Source organism: Chiloscyllium plagiosum, unplaced genomic scaffold (genome assembly GCF_037043375.1).
Source record: "Chiloscyllium plagiosum isolate Xiang-an unplaced genomic scaffold, Cpla_swu_hap1 HiC_scaffold_48, whole genome shotgun sequence".
Lineage (NCBI taxonomy): Eukaryota > Metazoa > Chordata > Chondrichthyes > Orectolobiformes > Hemiscylliidae > Chiloscyllium > Chiloscyllium plagiosum.
Window position 1 is genome coordinate 12,860,787 of NW_028270186.1, and position 27,461 is coordinate 12,888,247.

Here is a 27,461-nt window from a genome sequence, read left to right on the forward strand (position 1 = left end):
TTGTTTTCCACTGGAGTATGCGTCATGACTTTGTTCCCATTGGAAACATCAATAACCTGCCAAAGTTAAAGGTGAAAGGAATCTCTACATGCAATGCAGATCAGTCATCTGAGAAAACAATATGCTGTGTGATAAATGCAAGAAGCATAAACAGATCTTTGCTTACTGAAGGTTTTTTGTGAGAATGGATGTAGAGAACATGCAATGACTTACCTGGGAGTCTATAATCTGGACACATAAATATAAGGGAGTCACATACAGGTCAAAGAAATATCAAGAGCCAAATTTTGTTTCCCCTCAGTGAAACTTATTGTCATAGCGAATGAGTGAAGCAGACAGCACAGAGATATATCTGGCAAGGCTTGAAGCACGTACAAGGAGAAGGAAGTAAAAAATCTGGCGGCAGGTTGGGAGTGGTCATTGATGGGGCAGGTGATTTGTGAACATTATAAACATGAGCATCGATATGTAGCTTTGAATGGCTAGTTTTTGTGATGCAGACTCTGTATAATGCTAATCTGGTCTTGAATTTTTTACATGAAACATTTGTAGAATGAAATTATTTCAACACTCAGTGACCAGAGGTTGTTACAACTCACTCAGAGACTTCAAGTTACTGTAGCAAAATGCATGTTGTCATGTGGAGCTATGGATGTTGAAGGGAGAGGATCCAACTTTTGTTCCATCATGTGGTTGTCCAGGAGTTCGAGTTACAAAGGGGGGCTGGATTAGGCTTGGACTTTTTTTCACTGGAGCGAAGGAGATTGAAAGGTGACTTTATAGAGGTTTATAAAATAATGAGGGGCATCGATAAGGTGAATGGCAATGTCTTTTCCCTAGGGTGGGGGATTTCAAGACAAGGGAGCATATTTTTAAGGTGAGAAGAGAATTTTTTTTAAAAAAATGAAGGGTAATATCTTTTTTACACAGAGTGGTTCCTGTGAGAAATGAACTTCCAGAGGAAGTGGTGGATGTGGGTACAGTTTCAGTGTTTAAAGAACACTTAGATAAGTACATGAATAAGAAATGTTTGGAGGGATATGTGCCAAGTGTAAGCAGGTGGGACTAGTATAGTTTGTGATTAGGGTCAGCATGGACTAGTTGGACTGAAGGGTCTTCTTCCGTGTTGTATAGCTTTAGGACTCTGTAGCAGTGCATATTTCTGAACTACAATTTGTTTGCAATAAACAGTTATATTAGTGTCCAATGCAGAATCCTGGTGAACATCTTCTTTTAATTTGTCAGTCAAATAAGTTGCGGACTATGGGCAGGTTGACAAAATTTTTCATATTAGTGACGACTCTGGGAATAGTGGGGCTAGATTTCCAGGGCTCTATCTCACTATGTCATGACAATGGAATGTGGACAACATTGAGAAAACCAGCATTTATTGGCCTTTCCTAAATGCTTTTGAGAAGCTGGTGTTGAGCTGCCTTCTTGAGCTGCGTTAAAAATCACACAACACCAGGTTATAGTCCAACAGGTTTATTTGGAAGTACAAGCTTTCGGAGTGCTGCTCCTTCATCAGGTAGCTCATGGGGCAGGATCATAGGACACAGAATTTATAGTAAAAGACCAAAGTGTCATACAACTGATACAATGTACTGAACAAACTTAGATTGCTGTTAAGTCTTTAGTCACTTAGAATGTATTTTGTTCATTCTATTTTGTTCAAATTTGCAGATTTGTATTTGGAGATACATTCTATTTCATTCAAAAAGCATACAATCTGCAGAGAGTCAGTCCATGTGACATTTTATCAATTCCTACTTTGGAAATAGAACAGGTCTGTCTCAAGGTTGGAATACAGACAGACTCTAACCTCACACCTTTAATGTGCTGTCTGAACTGAGATGTCACCTATTTTTTTGAAACCTTAACTTATCTTGGGAATGTGACTCAAAAGAAGTTCTGGGATTTACATATTAATGAATTGAAACCTACAACCCATTCTGAGTAAAGACTTAACAGCAATCTAGATTTGTTCAATACATCGCATCAGTTGTATGACACTTTGATCTTTTACTATAATTCTGTGTCCTATAATCCTGCCCCACTAGCTACCTGACAAAGGAGCAGCGCTCTGGAAGCTTGTACTTCCAAATAAACTTGTTGGACTATCATCTGGTGTTATGTGATTTTTATCTTTGTCCACCCTCGTCCAGCACCGGTACCTCCACGTCATTCTTGCACTGCTGCAGTCCATCTTGTGCAGGTCGACCCAGAATGCTGTTTAGGAGGAAGTACCAGAATTTTGACCTCGCAATGCTGAAGGAACAGTGATGCATTTCCATGTCAGGATGGTGTCTGGCTTGGAAAGGAACTTGCAGTTGGTGTGCTCCAATCTACCCGTTGGTCCATGTCCTTTCAAGTGTTGGAGTTCATGGGTTTGAATGGTGCTCCCAAAAAGGGTTGCTGCAGTGCATCTTGTCAATGGTGGTGTGTGAGTGATAAAAAAGGTGGTGAATAGGCTGCCATTCATGTAGGTTACATTGATTGGAATGATATGGAGCTTCCTGAGAGTTGTCACATCTCCACTCATCCAGGCAGGTGGAGAGTATTCCATCAAACCCTTGACTTATGTTTCCTGATTGAGATTTCAGCAATTCAAATATTCCCCTTTTCAACCTCCTGAGGTTGAATGGCATTGTAGGAACACAAATCCCATCACTAAATGTGTCCTCAAATCGTTAGCTACTGACTAAGACATTGTGCATCAGGTTTAATTTTTATCAACACCTTGAGTGGAGCACTTTCTTTGAACTCAATGCGAGATTGCAAGTGTGGACCCCTTTTTGTGAGGCAAATTGCAATGTGGAATACATCAGCAGTGACAATTTGAGACAAATCACATACTGCCTCCATGTCCCGATTGCTGGGCTGTTAATGTTGAAATGACAGTCTGCGCATTTAACTTACCGAGTGGCACACTGGCAGCATCACTAGCCCTGGGCTATAAAATCCCGGTTCAAGTCCCATCTGAGGGTGTGGTGGCCATGGAAGTGTGTCAGAACATGTTGAGGCAACTGACTGAAAACAAATTATTAGAAGGCTTGGGTTCAACTCACATTTGCTCTAGAGGAATGCTTCTGGGCAAGAAACTCCAAGTTCAAAGGCCATACCAAATGGCCTTATAACAAGTTGATTAAAATTCTTACTCATGGATACTTTCCCAGGAAATTGAAGGGCCAATATAAAAACTTGTCACATTTATATGAGTGCGGTTAGCTGTAACAGTCCTTGTCTCTGAGTTAACCTTGCACCTGGCAAAAAGCTTTTATTTGCACTTGGGGCTATTTTCAGAAAGTTCACGCAATTCATGCAATTTATTGTACTCGTTCCTTTTAATGTTAGACTCTCAAAGCAAAAGGTCACCTGCGTTCCATCAACTGAACATTGGTGAGGCCAAATGTATTCCCCATTGGCAGAACGATGCATTGACCTCTGGTTGAAAGTGTGCAACTTTTGCACCTTCAGGGAGATTCTCACTCTCCACTGACAAGTCACACAAGACGGATTTTCACTCCAAATACTGAGAATCCTCTTAACCAGGGAAATTAGTTTCCTTTTTATAAGTTGTAAATCTGACACTTGACTGCATCACTGCAGTTTAAGTCACCGAGGATGACAGGATTATGAGACAATGGAATACATCTTAGGGATGCAAAAAAATAGTAAAACACAACATCAAAATTCCAACACAAAAGAATCATTATTGAAAGAGCTAAGAAGCCATGCATTCTGTGGGTAAGACAATTGTGAAATCACACTATGCCAAGTCACAAGCCTATCTTTATCAGCATCAATCCTGGCTACTGAATACTATTTTCAATATCTGCTGACAGAGCTTGGAACAAAAGAGACTGCAATTACAGATTTCAGCCCAGTCCCTTAAAATAAAAGCATAGCTCAGTCAGTGGTGATTAAATTGCAGTTGCTGTTGATCACATTTGAGTTGCTTATGAATTAACAAATCCAAGAAAAAGATACAGGAGCTGAACATTGACGACAATATTTTTTCTGGTAACTTTGATGAGAATGGCCAGAAGACATTAATTGTGCTGAATTTTTTAAATGCCTGATCAAGATCTGAAGCTAGTGCTACGTAGGATTGGAAAAAATATCTGGACAGGAACACATTACTGGACCTATCCATTTCACAGTAATAAGCAGAGAGAACTGCATAATTCGATTCTCTCACTTCTGAATTAGTTCTTTATGTCCTCTATTCATTGTCTCTTCATGCCTATGACTCCATTCATTATCCACAACTGGAAATGATGAGATATAATGTCCCACGCAACAAAGCGATACGATTGTGGGTGAAATGATATAGTTAGTTTCTTCAATCTGCATTGCTCAGCTCTGTGCAGAGCATAGGCTGATGAAAAATGCCCAATTCCATTGTCAACCTTGATTCTGGTGTGTTTTCTGGCCTACTATACACTATGATTTCTGTGCAATCTGTCAAGCACTCCATGTGAATGTGATGAGAATGAAGAAATTGGGCTGCAAGCCTTCTGGGAAGGACACAGAACCACAGAATCATAGAATAGCTATTGCACAGAAGAAAGCCATTTGAACCATCGTGCCATGCTGTCTCTGCGGTGGAGCAATGTACCTCATGCCTCTCCGCCATCTTTTTTTCCTTAAATCCTGACAATCTTTTCACTTTGTATAATTATTCAATGTACTTTCAAAGGCCTTGATGATACATGCCTCTGCCAGACTCTTCAGTAGAACATTCCAGATCCCAACTATTTGCTGCACAAAGAAATGTTTCTCCTGATGTCATCATCGCTTCTTTGACCAATCACCTATCATCTGTATCCAGTGGTCCTCAACCCTTCCACCAGAGGGAATACTTCCTCCTTATTCACTCATCTAGATCTCTCCAGGATTATGAAAATATCATCAAATCTTCTCTCATGTTTCCTTCTCCAAATAGGTCAATTTCCACTCTCTAATCTATCCCTGTTGCTAAAGTTCCTCAGGCCCACTCTCATAAGTTTTTTCTGCACTCTCTCTCTCCTAGGTGTAGTGCCCAGAAATGGACGCAATACGTTTTTGCAGAAAACATCCTGACTTTTGTACTCTTTATCCTATTTATCAAACCCAGTAGTCCTTATTCATAATAAAATCTAAAGAACTGCAGATGCTGGAACTTGCAGATGTGGAGCTTTTCCAGCAATTTCTATTTTTGTCAGCCTTGATTCATGCTTAATTAACAAGTTTCTCAATTTGTTCTGCTACTGTCAATGACTTGTGCACATATTCACTGAGGTCCTGATGCAGTGCTGGTGGCCCTACCTCGAGGTCAGAAGGACTGGATTCAATTGTTACCAGTCCCCAAGATATGTCCATCATAAATGTCTGAACACGGTGGGGTTTCTTTTGAAAACTCTACTGGCCTTCTTTCTTGCACCATCTTTAGAATTGCATCCTTCATTTTACATTATCCCTCCTCATTTTCCCAACCAAATTAAGACACTTCAAGCTTCTTTGCATTAAATTCCAATCTCCCACTTATCTGTCTGTATTAGCAGCCTTCCAAAGTATTTTTGAAATTATGAATATGCATCTCCTTGTTAAAAATCACACAACACCAGGTTATAGTCCAACAGGTTTAATTGGAAGCACACTAGCTTTCGGAGCGACGCTCCTTCATCACCTGAAGCTAGTGTGCTTCCAATTAAACCTGTTGGACTATAACCTGGTGTTGTGTGATTTTTAACTTTGTACACCCCAGTCCAACACCAGCATCTCCAAATCACATCTCCTTGTTGACATTACTTCCAAGTTATCTGCAACATGTGAAATTGTACCCTGTACACCAAGTTACAGGCCATCAATATAGACAAAGATGTCTGACCACTGGAGATGAAAAATGTGTTGCTGGAAAAGCGCAGCAGGTCAGACAGCATCAAAGGAGCAGGAGAATCGACGTTTTGGGCATAAGCCCTTCTTCAGGAGATCTCCAGTTTACATTTTCCACCTGTTTATTAAGCAATTGTTCACCACAAATCACCATCCCGGAAGCTCAGTCAATTAGTAGATTTGTCACTTATGTCAACTTCAATCCCATGGCCTTAACTTTACTGACAGTTTGTTACATGACTCTTTATCAAGTAACAACTGAAATCCATGTACAACTGGAGTGCACTCATCGGTCCTCTTTGTTATGTCATTAAGAAACTCAGACTGATTGGTTAAATATGATTTGCCCTTGACAAATCAATGTTGAATTTCTTCAATTATCCCACATTTGTCCAAGTGATTGATAACTTGGTCTTGAATTATTATTTCAAAAATGTTGCCCACTTCCAAGATTACACTGGCATGTAAATGCACAGCTTACCACTGAACCTATTTTTGAATCAAGTTGTAACATTTGCAATTCTCAAATGCCCTGATATCACTCCTGCATTTGAGAAGGATTGAAAAATTATGACCAATGCATCTCATCTGGTTCCAGAGGATTATCGATATAAGCGTTGCCAGCTTCTTCAATAGATCTTTTTTCTCTATGTTCAGGTCTCAGTGTCCTCCTCTGTTATGATGAATTGGGGCAGTATCTTTTTCCTTTGCATATACAGGTGCAAAATAATTACTTGCAGCCTTTGTGCACAAATGTTCTTTTTTGATTAAAGTTCTGCAACTGGTCTGGCATCATGTTCCATCTGTGGAAAAGAGGCCCAATTGTCTGTCACCTTTTAGATGAAGAGTTGTTTTCTAATTTCACTCCTGAAATGTCAGGCTCTAATTTCTAACTTACATTCCAACATTCTTTGCTCTCCAAAAGGACAAATAGTTTCGCCAACAGAATCACACAAAACAGGAGATCGTTCAGCCCAACATGCCTGAGCCAGCTCCCTTATCTAGTCTGGCTGCACTATATGGTGCTGATCTCTTGCCTTTTCCCCACAACTCTGTACATCACTATTTTACAGAAAAACCATCAATGCCCTCTTGAATGGCTCGACTGAACCTGCCTCCACATCTACAGTGTCACTTTTATATTCATTCTTGGAATGTAAGCATCCAAAACAAGACCAGCATTTATTGTCTAATGACAACTGCCATAAAGAATTCCTCCTTGACCGTCCAACCAAGTAAATTCCAGGAAATGCAAGCTGAGTTTGTTTGACCAGAGAATACCCATTGCAGCCCATGTATTGACTAAATTTCGAAATTGACTTTAGGTTTACCAACTGGATCTGTATGAATGGATATTCTTTAAGAAACTTTGTAGGCACATGTGTTTGGAGCTTGGCTCTGGGAGATAGAACAGACTTTTTGAACATAACTGACCCCATTTGTTCTTCCACTAGCTTTGAAGTTTCTGTTATATTTCTGGGAACAAGAATGTTCTGAAAATATTGTAAAATGAATCAAAAAATTTTGTCCTTAGCATTGCTGCCTCACAGCACCAAGGACGCAGGTTTGATTCCACTCTCTGGCAACTGTCTGTGTGGAGTTTGCACATTCTCCCCGTGTCTGCGTAGGTTTCCTCCGGGTGCTCCAGTTTCCTCCCACAATCCAAAGATGTGCAGGTTAGGCGAATTGGCTGTAGTTGCTAAATTGCCCATAGTTTTCAGGAATGTGTAGGTTAGGTGCATTAGTTGGGGATAAATGTAGAGTAATTATGTAGGGACTGAGTCTGGGTGGGTTACTCTTCGGAGGATCAGTGTGGACTTGTTGGATCAAATGGCCTGTTTCCACACTGTAGCGATTCTATGATTCATGGGATGTGAGCATCGCTGACAAGGCCAGCATTTATTGCCCATCCCACACTGTCCTTGAGGACGTAATGATGAAACACTTTCTCAAACAGTTGCTTTGTCAATATAATCAAATTGACAGCCGTGTTCACTATTGCGAACTTTGAGGATTAACTTTTATCCTGAGGTTCATACTGATAAAGAGAAATGCACCAAGATTTTATGCAAGATTTGCTGAACATCTTTGTTTGCTCACCGATTGTGTTACAAATATTTTGTCATCTGTACATTAAGATGGGAAGGTTTGATTCCAATTGGAAGCTAATTATTGTTGAACTGGTAGCATGAAATCAGCACACATTGGTAGAATTCTGTGCTTTCCTCTTGTTTAATCTTTGGCATGGACTAGAATTGTGTTATTTAATGGTTTAGTTGGTCTTTGGTTTCAGAGGTCTCAGAAACAACATCCAGACAATTATAGTTAATCATAGACTGCTGACTGAGTCACATACTAGTCGCAGTTATTTGCGTACTTCACACCACAGGTCATTTTTTTCCTCTCCTGAAATAATTTCTGACACCTATTAAGAAAGAAACGGTGTCCAATAAACATGCATTCGATGATCAAGTGCAAGAAGGAGCCTAAAAAGGCCACGTCTTTGGTCACGTGATCACATACGTCCTAAGATTCTGAATCAAAAGCTATGAAAATCATCGTTTATACGATGTGCACTATGCAAACATCATTAAACCATCCCACAAGGCAAAGAAATGGTCTTGGTGGAAATGTTAGTTCATGCTCAAAAAAGGAACACGCAGTTGGTGGGGGTAGGGGTGGAATTGCTGAAGTAACAATACAATTTCATTCCTGATGACATGGCCATACAAATGTTTAAACCTGAACTTCAAAGTGAATGATCCAAGCATGAATTCCAAAAGACTGCAATGCAGTAGTATGTAAAACCTCTTGCAGGCCAGTTAAGTGAGCATGTTGCATGTTCTGAGTGGAATTTTGCAAATAGCCCACAACAAGGACCTGAGCCCATCCCAAACTTCCTCTGTTCCTTTTTTCAGATAACCTTTTCAAATTGACGTCATCGATCTTTCGCCAATTTGGCAAATATCTTTGTCTGCATTTTTGCCGCAAAGTTAAACTACTTACGTTTTCAGATCTGAGCTTCTTTGCTGGACATCCTCCATCAATTGGGTGAAGCATGTAGTAAAGTCGAACCTTGCTGGCATGTTTTCGGCTCTGCGGAAAAAAGTCACAAAGATTCACTTTAACCTCTAAAACAACACTTTGCAAAAATGAAATCCCTCCGGCACTCCTCCGTTCTATTTTCCAATTATAGAGTCGTAGAGATGTACAGCATGGAAACAGACTCTTCAGTCCAACTCATGCCTGCAGAGAGAGTCAATGGGGGGTCACCTAGCTTGTGTAAGCTTTATTAAACTTTAACTGTCTGTCGAAGTTGGTGTGTGTGAATTGCAACTCATGTGTGAAACCTTGGGAAAAGAACCTAACACCTTCAGCCTCCGCCACTCCAGAGAAAACAATCAGAGTTTTTCTAGTCTCTCCTTCGAGCTCATATCATCTAGTACAATCGGTAAACCTCTTCTGCTCCCTCTCCAAGACCTCGCCATCTTTCCGGTAATGTGGCAACCAGAGTTGAATGCAGCCTAACCAAAGTCTTATAAAGCTATAATGTGATATCCTGACAATAATAGATTTGCTGAAAATCATATACTTGATGATAGATGCAATTAAAAGATGGGCGTTTTGCACATAGTTTGATTTGTGATTTCTGCATTGGTTTACTTCTTTATGTCAGTTTACTTCATCGATCTATGAGCAGAATAGGGAGGCAGAATGATGTTCATTAAAGGCTTTTACAAAGATTTAACTTTATAAAATCGGTCACATTGGTGGCACACTCATCATGCTGAACACTCTCTGGACTATGACACTGCAATCTCCTTTGTTCTGATTCCGAGAATTTCAATGACTTGTTACTCAATTAAAAACTCTGCAAAGGTTCTCCTGTGCTATTTCACTAAACTTGTTTCATTCTATCTACTGGAAGATGCAATAATTTCCCAAAGCAGAAAAGGATTTTGAGATAACAGGACTGGCTTGATCAACTGTATCTCTATGTGCCATGCTTACCGAAATCTGAAAACCATTTGTGAATCCATTGCAGTGACGGAAGACCTACACTCTTTAGAGTGCAGAACAATGGACTTTATTGAAAATAACTATCGAGAGGATGGCAAGAGAGGTAATTTTATCTGGAACTCTACAGATCCAGGTTTCATGTGTTTTGACATCATTATAATTTTGATCTTTCTGCCCATGCTCAATAACTGCATGTCACGTAAAGGTACAATTCCCATGATTCTACATTACTGTTCACTGGACTTTACATGATATATGAAGACATATTCATAAAATCATTATCGACAAGATGCTCTGCGGAAATTCATGAAGGCTCCTTATAAACCCACAACCCATCCAGAAGAACAGTGCAGCAGAAGGTTGGGAACACCACTACCTGCAAGTTATCCCCAAGCCACATAATATCTCACTCTGGAGCTTTATTGGTGTTCCTTCATTAGTGCTGGATTAAAAATCTGGAACTCATTCCCTCACAATCTCTGCAGAACATTGACGGCGATGGTTCATCACCAGTTTCTCCACAGCCATTAGTAATGAGCAATAAATGCTGGACCAACCAGTGAAGCTCATACCCCCTGAATGACTAAAAGAAAAATCCCTGCTCAGAGTTTGTTTGAGAATGCTACAAAGAATGAAGTATTTCACTTCTATTAAATCTGCTTTTATAAAATGTGCAATGAACATGGAAAATGCTGAAAATACTCTGCATCTGGCATCATCCACAAAAGGAGAATCAAGGTTAACATGCCAGTTTCATGACCTTTTGGCAGACTGGGAAAAAAATTGGAGCTCTAGCAGGTTTTCTGGTACAATAGAAGCAGGAAAAGACAGGAGAAGAGGGAAAAAGGGAAAATCTGTAATGATGGAAGACAGAAAAGATCAAAATACAAATGGGATGATGTTGCAAGACAAAAGGAGATGTTTGTTAGGTAAATCAGGAAAGAAATGTTGGGTTTAGATGTGTGAATGGCAATGGCAGGATCATCCCCAGGAGACAGCATTTGCAAAACCTGAAAACAACAGTTTATGACTTGGAACTACTGAACTAAAATTTGAACTTCATCAGGACACTGTTAGAAGCCAAAGACAGAGAGTAGAGTTCAGACTTAGAATGACAGACAAATAAAAGGTCAGGGTTACGATAGGAGGATGGATGGAAAAGCTAACCAAACTGGTCGGATCCAAGATGGCAGCGACCCAGTAAGACTGAGTCTATAGTGCTCCTCCCAAGACTTGGGCACAGTGGGTCACCTACCCCCTACCAAGCTCACCAAATCATTTATAAATCATTTATAATAGTTTAGTAACTCAATTAGTTGTGTAATATTATATTTAAACAACTTAATCCTAAGTTAAAATGACTAAAGGGAAGGGAGCCCGCAGCTCTCAGCAAGCAGGAACCCCTCCCCCACACTCTCCAGCTGCAGCAGAGGCATCCACAGCCGCCCCGGGGGACTTACCAACAGTAGCAAGCCTTGCAGAAATGCTTTCCAAGCTTGACTCGAAGATCGATGCTTTTATTGTCGAATCCAGAAACCGTTGGGAGTCGCTCTCGGCCGCGCTGCAGAAGCACGACCGTGAGATTGAAGAAATTCAATGCCGAGTCGGAGGGGCGGAGCTAAAGGCCGCGACCTCCGAGACAACCGCTCAATCGGCCGTGGATCAGGTCCGGACTCTCGAGCAGCGAGTCCGGACCTTGGAAAATCATATTGACGACCTCGATAATCGAGGTCGCCGAAAAAATATTCATTTGCTGGGCCTTCCCGAACGGGAAGAGGAAGGCCAGCTTACAGCATTCCTGGAGCAGTGGCTGCCACAACTTTTAAATCTGCAAGCTGGATCAGGCCAGGTAAGGGTGGAATGGGCCTACCGGGTAGCAATACGCGGGCCCGGCTCGAACCAGCGCCCACGCCCGGTCCTGTTCCGGCTGCAGAGCTACAGGGAGAGGCAGATACTCCTAGAAGCCTCTAGAAATCTTGGAAAAGACCCCCAAGCTATGATCTACAAAGGATCCAAGATCATGCTATTTCAGGACTTTTCCCCGGCTCTGGTTCGAAAGAGGAAGGCATTCGACGAGGTGAAGAAGCGTTTAAGGGACTTAAATGTTCAGTACTCCTTACGCTACCCAGCGATGTTACGCTTTAACCATGAAGGATCCGTATATAACTTTGGATCACCAGAAAAGGCTAAGGAATTCTTGGACTCTCTTAGATAAACTGTAGGACATAATGGATGTTGGTCTGCCTTTCCCCCCCCCCTACTTTGGTTTATATCCCCTCCCTTTTTTTTTCTTACCTTACTGCTTAATATTATCATGGGGGGTGGGGAGAGGGATTTGATTTTCTCCCCCCCCCCTTGGAGTTGTTTTCTGTTATTATTTTATGTATATATGAGGGATGTATGTATATGTGTGTGTATGTGTGTATGTGTATGTATGTATATATATATGTGTGTGTATGTGTATGTATATATATGTATATATATATAAGCTGGGGGATTTGGTTAATGTTGGTGGGGGGAGGTGGTTACCTTATTCGATTTTACCTCTGTCTTTAGGAGCGGGGTTGTTTTCCCTTCGTTATTTTGTATTATCATATTTAATTATATTTGTTGAAGTGGTAATTTTATAGTTATATGTTTATATATGGTATTAACATTACCAAATATACCCAGGTGTTGGTATGGGTGGGGGTGAGGTGCTCACTGTTAACTCTAGCTTTGTATTATATTTGAATTCTCCTCATTTTATTGAGGAGTGCCTGGGTCAAGGGTGGGGCATTCGTTGGGAGAGGATATGAAGGACCTTTGGAGAGGAAGTGACGCCCCCTGGGAACAAGGGGGAAAGTCTCCACTTAGATACGTTTTATATTTTTTTTATTTAGAAATAGTTTTTTACTGTATTGTTGTGGGTGTATTAAAGAGGCTTTATTTTTGTAAATTTTACATGTTCCACGCTCGGGATGTTCTGGATAGGGTTCCCCCTCCCGAGGGGTCTCAGATTGGCCCAGAGGATTATGGTTGATCAGTCGGTTAAGTGGTGCACCTGGAATGTCAAGGGGAGCAATTCGCCACTTAAAAGGAAGAAAATATTATCAAATCTTAAGAAGGAAAGAGTTGATATAGCTCTCCTACAAGAGACACACCTGTCAGATAAAGAACACTTGAAATTACGACAGGGCGGATTTGATCAGGCCTTTTTTTCTTCTTTTAGCTCAAAAAGCAGGGGAGTTGTTATTCTTGTTCGGAAGAATTTCCCTTTCAAAATCCTAAAGCAGATAAAAGACGAATCTGGACGATATATCTTGATTAAAGCCCTCATAAATGGAGAGGAATATGGGATTTTAAATTTGTACTGCCCCCCGGCACACCCCTTTAAATTTATAACGGAAGCCTTTTCAAAATTGATGGCTTTTGATGCCCGTCATATAATTATAGGGGGAGACTTTAATTGTATTATGGATCCGGAAATAGACAGGATTCCCAAGAGTACTGCAGGATTATCTCCCAGATCTAGACAATTGATGGATCTGAACAAAGAATTAGGATTAGTAGATGTATGGAGATGTCTTCATCCACAGGGTAGAGATTTTTCTTTCTACTCTAATCCACATAAATGTCATACCAGAATTGATATGTTTTTTGCCCCCTCGATTTTTTTAAATTCCATATCATCCTGTAAAATAGGTAATATAGCAATTTCTGACCACGCTGCTGTATATATAGAAACTAAGGCGAGGAACAGTGGGACATCCCCTCGGCATTGGCGTATGGACCCCTTCTTAATGAAAGATAGTAAATTTGTAAAGTACTTCTCTCAAGAATTTAAAACTTTTTTAGAAATTAATTCAGGTACAGCTAGCAACCCGTCAATGATGTGGGAGACCATCAAAGCTTACAGGCGAGGCTTGATCATCTCCTACTCAGCGACCCAGAAGAAATTAAAGGGAGAACAACAGCGTCTGCTTGAAGCCCGCTTAAAAGCGGCTGAAACAGCATACACTGATAGACCTTCTATTATTAAATTGCAAAGGATTACAGCTCTTAGGACAGCTCTAAACACTACACTTACTCAAATGGCTAAGAGGGAAATATTATTTGCAAAGCAAAGGTTATATGAATATGGCGACAAACCGGGTAGATACTTAGCATTTCTTGCAAAGAAAAAAAAGGCCCCTCAGACTATTATGTCTATCAAGGAAAGTACGGGTATTTTGACTCATGATCATAAAAAGATTAATGCGACCTTTAGAGAATTCTATTCTGAGTTATATAAATCACAGGATTGTGAAGATAGGACGAAGAGGATGCAGTCATTTTTTAAAAATTTGACTTTTCCAGACCTAACTCCAGAACAAGTATCGGTCCTAAATGCTCCTCTTACACCCCAAGAAATAGTTGATGCAATTAGGCACCTTCAAAATGGTAAGGCGCCGGGCCCAGATGGCTTTCAAGCTGAATTCTATAAAGAATTTACAGAAATACTGGCTGGTCCACTTATGGACATGTATAACTATGCATATAGTCAGGGCTGTCTCCCACCTTCGCTGAAAGAGACAAATATCTCTCTTATCCTTAAAAAAGGAAAGGACCCAGAAGATTGTACATCATACAGACCAATATCCTTGCTAAATGTAGATTTTAAAATCCTCTCTAAAACGTTAGCACTGAGACTAGAAAGGATACTGCCACATATTATAAAGGAGGATCAGACGGGGTTTATTAAGGGCCGTAGATCATCCAATAATGTTAGAAGGGCTCTGAATATGATTCAAGCTTGTCATCAGGGAAAGATACCAGGAGTAGTGGTTTCATTAGACGCGGAAAAGGCATTTGATAGGGTCGAATGGTCATATTTGTTTTACACATTGGAGAGGTTTGGTGTTGGACAGGTGTTTACCAAATGGATCTCAACATTGTATAGTGATCCCAAAGCAGTTGTGGTTACCAATGGATTAGGCTCGGATAGCTTCAGTGTGGGTAGGGGCTGCCGTCAGGGATGTCCCCTCTCGCCATTGTTATTCACGCTAATAATTGAACCACTAGCAGAAGCTATATGAGCTGATCCTAATATAGTGGCCCCAAGGATTGGTACAGGTAAACATAAAATTACCCTTTATGCAGATGATGTTCTTCTATTCCTCAGTAACCCTTTGATGTCCATACCTCGCTTAATCCAAGTTATTAATACATTTAGTGCATTCTCAGGCTATAAAATTAATTTTTCAAAATCGGAGGCTATGCCAATGGGTGGCCTTGCTGTGATACCCCGCTTAGCAGACGGTTCCCTTTTTCCCTTTCGCTGGTCCCTGGAGGGTTTCTTATATTTAGGCATTTTTATTACTCCAGTATTTGGTCAGTTGTATAAGGATAATTTTGTGTATTTATTGGAAAGGATAAGGCAGGACCTCCAGCGATGGGGAGACCTGCCAATTTCCTGGTTGGGTAGAATAGCATTAATCAAAATGAATATCCTGCCCCGTCTCCTATATCCTATGAGAATGCTTCCGGTGATGCTGCCGAGGACGGCTTTATGTAAATTATACGGCTGGCTGAGTTCCTTTATCTGGAATCATAGGCGGCCCCTCATTAAGCTGAAGAAGCTACAGCTTCCACAGACAAGGGGTGGATTGGACTTCCCAGATTTTAGGAAATATCAATTAAGTTCCCTATTAAGTTACATAGCTGATTGGGTCTTGTCTGATCCACAATCAATCTGGTTGGACATCGAGGCTTCTCAAGTAAAATACCCACTTATTAACCTTTTATTCTCAGACAAGAGGAAAATCATTACAGATTACTGTAAAAACCCTATAATACTAAATACAATCAAGGTTTGGAATATAATGCGGCAAAATGAGGGTAATTCACATAAAACATCCCCCTATGCACCGATAGTGGGAGCATGGGGATTCCAACCGGGGTTAACAGATGCCACTTTTAAACTCTGGAGATCCAGGGGTATCTCATGTCTCGGGGATTTATTTAAAGATGGGGTCCTGATGTCTTTCGGACAGCTGCGTCAGAAATTCGGATTACCCAATGGAGACCTCTTTCGATACTTCCAAATTCGAGATTATATACATAAGAAGACTACGTTATTAGATAGTCTTTATAAATCCGATAGAGAATGTAGTGTCCTACGACCAGTGGGAGTATCTTCCGTCAGTAATATTTATCATTTACTACATGATGAAGTATCGGGAGATATGGATAATCTGCTTAAAACATGGGATCAGGATCTGGGACTAGAAATCTCCACAGAAACGTGGAATGACATTTGGGAAAACGCTAGAAGAATTATTATCTGTAACAGAACCCAGGCTATCCAGCTGAAGATACTTCATAGGGCCCATATAGCACCGGTTCGATTGGCAAAATTTAAGGCAGGAGCATCTCCAATGTGTCCTAAATGCAAAATAGAGGTGGGCACTCTTGTACATTGCTTATGGACCTGTCATAAGATCCGTAGATATTGGACTAAAGTAGCAAGTACCCTGACAGGAATTTTAGGAACGGAAATAAAAGTGGACCCCGTATCTCTCCTCTTGGGCTTTTCGAACTTTCCCTCCCTGGACACGTACGGGAAGAGACTATTTTCTATTCTTTCTTTCTGTGCAAGGAAAAATATTTTGGTAAACTGGGTGGCGGAGGGCCCCCCTGGACTTTCAAATTGGCACAGACTAATTATGGAATGTATTCCCCTTGACTTCCTTACAAATATGGTGCACCGAAAGACCGAATTATTTTATAAAATATGGCAGCCCTTTTTGAATTACATAAATACAGATATTTCGGCTATCCTAACAAGGGCTTTTATTTAATTGAGATTACAAACCTGGCTGGTCCGCGGCCCCTCGGGGGAGGAATCCCGCACGAATACGGGTTTTATTATATCTGATGCTAACACATCCCAAGCATGTAAGAGACTTAAATATACACCCTGGTTAGTTGTAGGTTAGATTAGTAGATAGTTGAGTTTTGTTTGTTTGTTTTTTTTTTCTTTTCGGTTTTTTTGTTGTTTTGTTTTTTTTTGTCAAATTTTGGCTATTGTATATTTGAGCTAATTGTATATCAATGTTTATATCTGAGAGTTTTGTTTATTTTTGTAAACTTGTAAAAATGTTAAATTTCTAATAAAAATATCTATTAAAAAAAAAACCAAACTGGTCACTCAAATGGTGTTTCAACTCCTCAGGAAACCAAATCAGGAGCAATGATATTGAAAAACTCCACTGAGGCTGGGATCCTGTCACCAAGTCACCCTTTAATTACGCATGAACAGTTCTTGACTATAGTTCAGCCTCACACAGATTAAGGTTCAAGAGTGATGCCCACTCTTCTTGCATATCAGCAGAGGTGCTGTTAATCTGGTACAATCAGGGAATTCGTAACTGTGAGGTCCAGTTGGTTGACCTTGTTACAATCATTACAGATAGATCTTTTAACAATTACTCATCAAACACAGGCGCCACCAGCAAGGCTCGAACTTATTGCTCATCCCAAACTGCTCTTGATAAAGTAGTGTTGAAATGCCTCCCTCAACAACTGCAGTTCCTGGTTGTCACTACTCACAGTGCTGTTTAGAAGGCAGTTCCAGGATTCTGATCCAAAGATAGTGAAAGAACAGCCATCAGGATGAAGGGCTTATGCCCGATACGTTGATTCTCCTGCTCCTCGGATGCTGCCTGACCTGCTGTGCCTTTCCAGCACCACACTCTTGTCCACTACTTTGCAGATTAAGGAACTGAGCTTCTTGCTACACAATAACCAATGTATGACACGTTTTTGTCATCTCAGTATCCACATGGCTGAAAACAGTATACTACAAGTAAAGTGCTGTTGTATTTGGAAGGTACATTTGGCACCTTGAAACATTGGGAATGAGGAGATAAAAGGGCAGACATTGTATTTCTTGTGCTTGCATAGGAAGGTGCTGTTGGAAAGACTTAAAGTGAAAGCAATCAAAGAGTGGGCCAGGATGCATGAGAGGAAATATCCTTTGGAAATTATGAAAGGGAGATGAAGGTGTTTGGTTCTGACATCAGGCTAAAAATGGTTAAAACTGTGATAGATGATTTGGTGAATAAAGAGTGGAGGTCAGGACAAGGGAAACCCTTTTACAGTTTTGGGATGAGCAATACAGGGCAAAAGGAACATGTGGGAATTCACACATATGTATTTGAGGATCATGTTATTCAAGATACAGAGAATTTTCAGTCCCACCAGGAAAGACTTGCAGAATGCATGCTTGCCAATATTTTGGAAGTTTTCCAAAAGACAAGTTCTTATGCTTAGGGTGTTGAGGGTTACCTCAGTGATGCTGCATGCTTATATGCATGACAAAGAGTTAACAGTTCATTCTGAACTGAGAACCAAAAGGCTAATATATCAGTGACTGCACCATGGAAGAGGTTTCTTGTAATTGACATATAAAATCACGAAGGTGTTTCTCTCACCCCACCCCCCCCCAATCCACCTCCACCTCAGTCAATTCAAGAAAGTCACCTTTGTAGATGTGTCAATCTTACTTATTAAATTCAGGGTGGAAAAAGATTGCCAGAGAGCTTGTTTGTAATAATCCTTTGATATTTCTGGAGAGCTTGCAACATTGTGAAATAAAATAGCATTTCATTTTTTTATTAAGTCTCATAAAAATCCTTGCAGCTTTGTCAACATAAATCAATTGAGTTCAAGTGATGCAGAATAAAATCAAATCAGTGGAAAATGAAAGCAAATTATGCAAATTGTAAACATAACACATTATGTTTAAACATTCTTTCATCACAGCAAAAGAAATGCTTGCACTCCTTGCACTGCAGAATGCTAGAACAGGTTATAAGATTGTGAATGCTTCTATCATTCATCATGCTGAATATCTTGGTAACAGTATGAAAATGATAAACTGTGGGGCTGCACCACAAACTCACAATCACTGATGTCTTTTGTGCTTAAATCTATAATTGGTGATATGGCATCATTTTTAGAACAGGCTACGGAACTTCCACCGGCTGTGCAGTTAGTTCCTGTTTGGTGACCAGCATAAAATTTGACCACCGAAGAATGTAATTTCATGGAAATCATTTTGTACAGTTTTAGCACTTAATTTGCTGTCAAAGTAACTGTGAAGTTGAAGGCACTTTTTATGATTTATGTTCCAATGCAAAGGCATGGAACAGATGTGTGAGTAAATGCCCAAATCAAGAAAAATAGGTTTGGGGTGCACTGCACTGCGGTTAGCTTTGCATAAAAAGCATGTTGGTATCTGTCTCATCATGTAAATCTATTGAGCAACATGAAGCTACCCTTGTGCAGTAGATCGAACATCTTTCATCATTGAAAGATAAGTCAAGTCTCAGTAACCACTTCAAAATGTGTTAATTACTGCCAGTCAATAAGCATGTTAATTGTGGCTTGGTGATTCTTTGGTTACAAATTAGAAACTACAATTTTTCTCACTTAATCTCATCAGTCTTTTCCTCTCTTTTTTCATTTGTATCTGATATTACCCTGAATTCACCAATCTCAGTTAGTCTTCCATATTCAAACCTTTCATTGGCCATTTCGCAACCTTTCAATCTGCTTTAAGGATGTAAATTATCTGCAGTCTCATTCACATAGAATTAAAAACCTTGTTTTCTTTTGTTGGAGGGAACATTAGCAGCTTCGTGTGACTATGGTTATCATGGTTACCAAACCGCAAAATAAATAGGACTGATAAAGCTAGATTTCACTACGAGATCAGACTCGTCAGATATTACCATTAGCCTGGATCATAAAACTCACTAACCCACAATGATGACTAACAAAACTTCCAAACCAAATTTTCAACTGGTCTATTTAATTTTGCAAGGTGAACAATTGTTTTGCAGTAATTCTTCTTGTAACCATAATTTTGTTCAAATTTTAATTTAGAGGAGACATTTATCCATGCCACACTACTTAGTTTCAAGGTGTGCTCAGTCTGTGCTGAAATAAAGCACCAATCTTATTACCAATCTGCCAATTCAGGTTGAGGTCCTTTTCCCAATCTTGGGGCATTCCTCAGCTCATTACAGCTAATAAAGTACTGCTGAACTATTTGTTTTTTTCCCAATAAGGTGGCAGCTGCATAGGACACTCCCACCGGGGCTCCTCCGCTCTGCCCATTCTTTGTTTCCCTCCATCTCTCCTCCTTCTCTTGGGTTTGTATACCTGGTCCTGGCCTCCGAAGCAAAGTTGGTGGTCATGCTGGCTGCCAGAGTGGGAATGCTAGCCACCAGCAGCTGGAGTGGGGACACCAGCGACGAGCAACCCGGAGCAGGTAGGCTCAGTGCAGAGCATGGTAGCAGCTAGCGGTCAGACTCTCATAGAGGTCCCCGACATTGATCTGCTGCAGAAAGCCCTTGGAGACAGGCTGTGATATCTGTCTTTTTAACTTTGCTTCTAGTTTTTTCTGATCGATGGTCAAATTTTTATAGCTGTATGTAACTTATTTTCATAATTTTTTTGTTCTGCAACTAAAGATTGTACAAAGGTGCATTTGTACCTAAGATGACATTCTAAGTGGCAACTTACAAACTTTTCACTGTACTCATTTGAGTATGTGTGACAATAAAGCTAATACAATTCAAAGATCTTATCACTGTTGTTATGAAGGAAATATAGTTTTCAACTTCCCATTTTGGCAAATTTACTTGTGTCATAGTAATTATAGCATAAGAGCATTCTTCAAATAGTTTGCAAGCTGGGTCATCAATCACACTGGAAATCAGTGTCACATATTTATAGAGAAAGCCCACCATCTTTACCTCATGAATGCCTTTGAGTATTTGTCCGGATTTGGTAAATTTGACTCAATCAAGTGAGTCAACATTTATATCCAACTGTTCTGAAGTTATGGACTTCTGAAAATGCTAAAATGTTTTGTAGTAGTAGATTTATTTATCTGTTGGAGACCTGGGTGACAGTAGCAAGGCCAGCATTGATTGCTTATGCCTGGCTGCTGGAGAAAGTACTCCGTTAGTCCATTGGATGAAAGCGCTCTCACAGGGCTGTCAGGGAGAGAGTTTGAAGATTTTGATTGGGTCAGGGTTAAGAGTGGAAGTGTTATCTATGTTTGAAACAGGATGATGCAGGGCTTGGAGTGGAGCTCACAAGTGATGATGTCTCCATGCACCTTCTGCCATTTTTCTTCCGGGGGCAAAGGTTACAGGTTTGGGAATCAATGTCAAAACCCGTTTGTTGTGGCCATCCTTTTCTGCATTATTAAGGAGCATTGTTTCAGGAAAAAAAGTACTTGAGAGCATTAGAATCCTATAAAATCTATGAAGGTGGATATTTTTAGCATTGTCATTTGAAATAAATTCTAGAATTGCTGCAGTATGCGTCACACATGGTATAAAAACATTGGAGGATGAGTCAGCCCCTACCATTTGAGGAAAACAGACTTTTTAAGGGTTATTTGAGAAAACAATTTCAAACTGGTAACAGGCTGTCACAAAACCTTGGGCATAATTCAGGAGTCTGGTTGGTAGACTGACCTCTGAGCCAAGAGACAGTATACCTGATCCATGAAGCAGTCTTGTAGCTCTTGTGATTTGCATTATGTTCCACTTCCACGTTCACTCTGCTCTCAGGCAAAATATTACACGTTTCTCTACATTTGTATCTTTACAATGTTTTTGCTCATGGTTGGACTGAATCCAAATGTTTCCTTATCCTGAAACGTCTTTGCTATGAGATGGAATGTGATGCAAAGAATGACTCTGATCCAATAAATCTGATACTGGTAACTGCAGTGTCTTAAAATGCAGTGCAGTCCTTTTGTACCATAGGAATCATTTGTTGCAATGCTATTGAGGTTTATTTTGAATTTTTGGGAGTATAACACATTTTTCCCTGGAAGACAGAAACAATGAATGCATGACTGATCTGAAAAATGCAGTGAAATAAAACTGAGTTCAAATTGCGCAGGATGAAGACACCAAATTTAAATCAGAGCAATTGGTTCTTTCAACAATCTGTGACACACTGGGGGTCTTGCTGCCAAATGTTTAATATCAAAGCGGCCTGCAGCTGATCTGCTTTTCCATGACGCCAACAGGCAGCAGGTTGATTATTGCCCATGTCGGTCAAACACTGAAGGTTAATTTCACCCTTAGTGGGTCATATTACCCACAAGTGATAATAACCTCATGGAATGAAACTATCCCTGCCAGACAATTCCATTGATAATGAAGAATTCAGCCAATAAAAGCTAACTCTTTGAATTATTTAGCTGTCCCTCACCATTAATAAACCAGCTCAAAAATTGGTGTTGAAGTAGGACGGTATGATTAGATTCCCTACAGTGCGGAAACAAGTCCACACTGACCCTCCAAAGAGTAACCCACTCAGACCCATTCACCTACTCCCTACTAATACACCTATCATTATGGGCAATTTAGCACGGCCAATGTGCAAACTCCACACAGACAGTCACCCAAGGCTGGAATCGGAATCGAACCTTGGTCCCTGGCACTGCGAGGCAGCAGTGCTAACCACTGAGCCAGTGTGTTTAGGTACAGTTCTTAGTTCTGTTCCCATAACTTCATCAGATCTGTCAAGACCAATCCCTGAACTCTTCATCATGTTACTATCTTTTCACATCGGCTCAATGGACTTGTATTATTCCATGCTTTATTGTGTTTTAATGTTTTGAAGCAATATACGACCTCAAAAATTTTCAATCTATATGTCACTGCCTGTGTGACGCACAACACATTCGAAGATCTTTATTTTTATTCCACAGAGACATAAAACATTTCTTCAATTATTAGACTTCCTGACAAAAAAAACTAAAACTAATTATAACTTACGCCAGTCAAAACTCATTAAAGCAAACTCATGGGGTGCTGGCAAAGTGCTTTCTTTCGAATGACTGCGATAGTCTATAACATTACACTGGAGCATCTGTCACAACCAGGAAATTATGTTATAACAGCTCTGTATGGCTACATTTTAAATATTTTGTTCTAAGTGAGCTTGTTGCAATCTTAAAACAGTTAAAGGTAGTATTTGTGAGCTGAGTGACTAGTCGTTAAGTGTCTTTGCTTTTACATTATCCAGCTCCTTGATGGAATCTTACACCAGAATTGAGCAATGCATTTTGCAGCCATCACAAACTGACATTTCCAAAGTACTAAAAATACATCGAGGAGGGAATAACCTGAATGTTTTCACAGATGCGAAATGACAATAGTAATTTAAGGAGAGTTGTGGAGATTTATGGTGGTTTATTTAAAACGGGAATATTGTTGCTCCCTGTATTGTCTTTTCCTTCACCAGGGGCCCGAATGGTTGAGTAACTATCAAATTGCTGTTGACTTGCTTCATTGCATTAGAACGAGGACATTGTCAGATGAAATAAGTTCAACTAAGTTTCCTTTGTATTCAGCAAAGTCCTTCCATTGCAATGACAACATTGCTTGACCTTCATTCTGTATTCATCAGCAACCAAGTGCCTGCATCAAGAACACTCATGTCTGATGTCCTGCTGGACAACTACTCGGCCAAGTTTAGATTGTACCATTAGTGTATGTTGTGATTACAGTCTCTGAAGAGAATCCCTTATGCATTTGCATGACACTGACATTTCCAAAGTTGCATTCCTAGATATTATTTTGCTTTTTGTTTTATGCTGGCAAAACATTGTTTTAGAAGTGGGGTTTGAGATTGATAAGTGATTTCTTTTGCACTACCTCAGAGGGAGAAAAGAGAATCACAGTTCTCTTGTCTGAAGCCAGGGGTAGGCTGAGGAATAACCAGAGTTAGAATAAAAATGAGAAGTACTCAGAGTCTGAGGTAAGAATTGATTGATATATCTCTTGGTTATCTGATCGGTGAGTTAAGATTTCAGTGCTGATCTGCAAATAAAGCAATGTGGCCAGACCCAACGGGCTACCCTATCTATTTTATCAAACACAATCCTGGCTTTTCTCTATTTACTGAACAGGCAGAGAATACTTTTATGTAAAGTATAAAGCTACGAAGGGTTGGTGATGGAGTAAGTGAATGGCTAACCGATTTCAATATAAGCAAATGTGAGGTTTGAACCCAAAAATGATACATGTTGTAAATGAATAGTGAAAAAACAATAAGCAGTGCTCGTCCAAAGAGAATTTTCAACCTGATTGACTGGTGGATTTTGATTCCCCGTTGATATTCTGGAGTAGAGCAAAATGGTAGGTTAAAAGTGTTGGTAACAGAAATATCATGATATTATTGAATGGCAGTGGCTTCCTCCTCTTCATATTCAAGTTTTATGGATGACCAGCAAATTCTGGTGACAACTATGTCTTGGAAGAAGAATAAAGGGGGAGAAAAAAGCAAATCTCCTGAGATTCATTCTTGAATGGGAGAATCTTACTTGGTATTTTCTCCCTTGGTGGACTCCCAATATCAGCAAGTGCTTCCAGTCACACAAAACCGCCTCTTAATATTGGCATTGTAGTCCAAGGATTGTAGTCCAAAACTGACAAGTAACTCAGACTGACTGGGTCTCCTTTCTTGTAATACTGTGCTGTGTTCCACTCATGCCTCCTGCTCTAATAGGTCAAGAAGGGTTAATTCATTTATGACACATGGAGAAATGTGTGCAGCTGAAGGGCACAGAATGGGCACATGTCACTGTTTGGTTACTGCGTGCCATTGCAACATGACAGCCCAGGGATAGAAAATTTGGCAGCAGGAGAAAATCATTCACTCAGGTCATTCCTATCACATTCACTATCAAAGTCAAGGCTAACACAATTTAGCAATACCTCATAACAAAAATTAAATCATGACATCGAATTATTCCGAGAAAGCTGATTGAGTGGTGAGCTGCAGATTGCAATAGCTCATGTGCACTGCAAACTATATGTGCCAGATGGTGCAACAGAGGAATCTGGTAATGTGCCATACACCAGACGCGTTTTTAAAAGCACTGCAAGAGGGCACCCCAAGGTTCCTGCCTGCTTGCACCTTTGTTAAGTGGCACAAAAGCATGACTCTGCAGGTGGGCTCAAACACAGTCTTGGAGTGCTCCCCACCCATCTGTCACAGTAAGTGAAATGAAGGGACAGAGGGAGGTGACCTGAATGGGAGTCAGACTTCTGCATGACATGTGCATCCAGCCAATCTCCAACTGGTTTTCTGAGTCAGGTTCCAACACTTATAAAGTGGTGCAGCAACGATGAAACTGGCTGTTGCAAATAAGCAACCTGGCTGCCACATTCCATTCATAGAAAATCTGCAAATAGCTTAAAGGGGAAGAATCCCCAGGCATCATTTGCAATACCAGGTAGGGAGCAGAGAACACTGACCGCAGTTGAAAAGTCACCTGGTTAACTAAATTTTAGAGAAGAAAATCTCCAGTTCTCCAGCCCAGATCATTGCAATATCTTGAGTAGGACGATAATACCAATTGCTCACCCTTACAAAGCTATGTGAACTCTTGTAAGGAAGCAAAAGGTGGAGCTCATCTTTCTCTTCTAAATTGAGTGAAAAGAAGTGGCTCCAACTACTTAAAACAAAAGGTGAAAACGTTTACTTAATGAGCTGTTACTGGAGTCAGGTTGCAGTGTGTGTACACTGATGGATGATAGTGCAAGGGCTGCAAAACAGAGATTAGCTGAGTATCAACTTCATGCAAAATGTACAATCTAATTCAGTCATATGTCAGCCCCAACATTAGAATGTATTTTCTTCAAAAACATGGCATTTGCGTTGTTCAAGTTTACTCAGAAAATGCCAGCAAATTACAAATATATCATTTTGTTCTCTTGGTATTTGTAGTCAGCTTCACAGAGAACTTCAGAACAATTCCACTCGAGCACAAAATCAAGGCTGCTTCTTCAGTGCAGGACTTAAGAAGTGCTGCACTGTCTGTAATGCCATTGTCCCTGAGATGTCTAAACTAAGGACATGCCTCATTTATCAGGCAAACTCAAAAGATCCCATGACAACATTTTATCTATTTAAGACATCAAATACAAAGCCATAACAAAGGAAAATATGGAGGAAATTTTCACCCAAAACAGGATTTGGTGGAAATACTCTGTTGGTCAGGAAGCAATGGCAAAGAGAGAAACAGAATGAACAATTCAGATCAAAACTCACATCATTGGACTCGTGCAGTGCAGGTTTTTTTACTAATCTAATTGCCATTCTCACTTCATGAATGAATGACGATCTCTCATGGACATGTTTAGCAACAGAGAAAAACAGCAATAGTGATTCCATAGGGAGGCATTATTTGCCGTGAACAGACAAACCTAAAATCAATGTTGGTGTTACATAATGAAAGAAATTTCTGAAGCCCACGACGAGCCTGAAATGTGGACTTCATATTTAATTTTGTCCAACAGCAGACTGCATTCAAACAAGAGCCAGAGAGCTCTTCCAATGTCCTATTGAACATTTATCACACAACTGTTGAATCAAATTATCCAATCCTTTATCTCACTGCTGCTGGTGTCTGGATTGATTGTGGTGCTTCCCTGAAACTGTGACTACAATTGAAAAGTATATTGTTTATTGTGAAATGATGCCTGAATGTTATGAAAACCTGAATGCAAGTTTTACATCTTATTTTGTATTAACAGTTCGGAACTATGAGCAGAATTTTCCTCTCCCTATCTTGGCGTGAGTAATGATGAGAAAGATGGGAAAATACAGTGAAAGTAAATGAAATCAAATTCTTGGTGTTCGGAAAAATTGTCACAATTTTTGCCTCGAGCCTTTAATGGCAACTTCAGAAGCTCACCCTTGAGTGGTGAGTACCTTATTTCATATACTTGCATCTTCTTAAAATCCCAACTCCTCTTACTTTCTTCCAACTTTCAATTTTCCTTTTCCACCGAGATAATGCCAATTCCACAGAAAATTCAGTGTAGATACATGACAATTGCAGCTCCCTGAACACCTGTCCCAGCCATCAGGCAGGATCATGTTCATTGGACAACATCTTCTTCGACCCTTCATCCATGCAAAAGCAGCATCAGCAAACCACCAACCTCAGCAAATCATTAAGCATACACCTGGATCAACTCACGTGCCACTTCCTTACTACAGTTTAGGGCTTAGGGGTAGCTATGATTTGTATGTTTCTGCCAGTTTGCTTTGCACACAAAGACACACATACATCTCCTGCATCAGTTCGGGCATGTCATACTCAGTCAAGGGGTCCAGACAAGAGTGCTGGCCACAGTCAGTCAGGCATTTGGTCCAAGCAAAGTCTAGAAATTCAAGTCTCTGCAGCCTGGGAACTTGCCCACAGTCGGCCTTGCAGATCAACTGAAATCCATCTGGGGATGACAGGTGCACAGTCAGGAGACTTCAGTTTCGGAGACTGTGCCGTGGTCAGTATGGGGGTTTGGTCAATAATGATCAGGGACCTTATCAGGGGTCAGTCCATGGAGTCCTGGGGAAAGTGGACAGCCCAAGCCTGAGAATAAGCTTCATTGTATTGATTTATTGAAGTAGCAATGGTGAGAGGGAGAAGCTGCAAATTGTGGGGTGAGATGTCTTAGTCAATAGGGTGGAACTGGAAGCTCGAGGTTCAG

The 27,461-nt window shown here is 40.3% G+C and overlaps 1 protein-coding gene across 2 annotated transcripts in view; it reads right to left on the bottom strand.

Annotated features, from left to right (window-relative positions):
* The window catches only part of LOC122543133 (zinc finger matrin-type protein 4-like), a 166,392-nt gene that overhangs the window by 117,632 nt on the left and 21,299 nt on the right, over positions 1–27,461 (bottom strand). For both annotated transcript variants that reach the window (XM_043681477.2, XM_043681481.2), the window contains exon 3: positions 8,884–8,973. In XM_043681477.2, the coding sequence (XP_043537412.1) occupies positions 8,884–8,973 (90 nt within the window). The remainder of the gene's footprint in view (positions 1–8,883; positions 8,974–27,461) is intronic.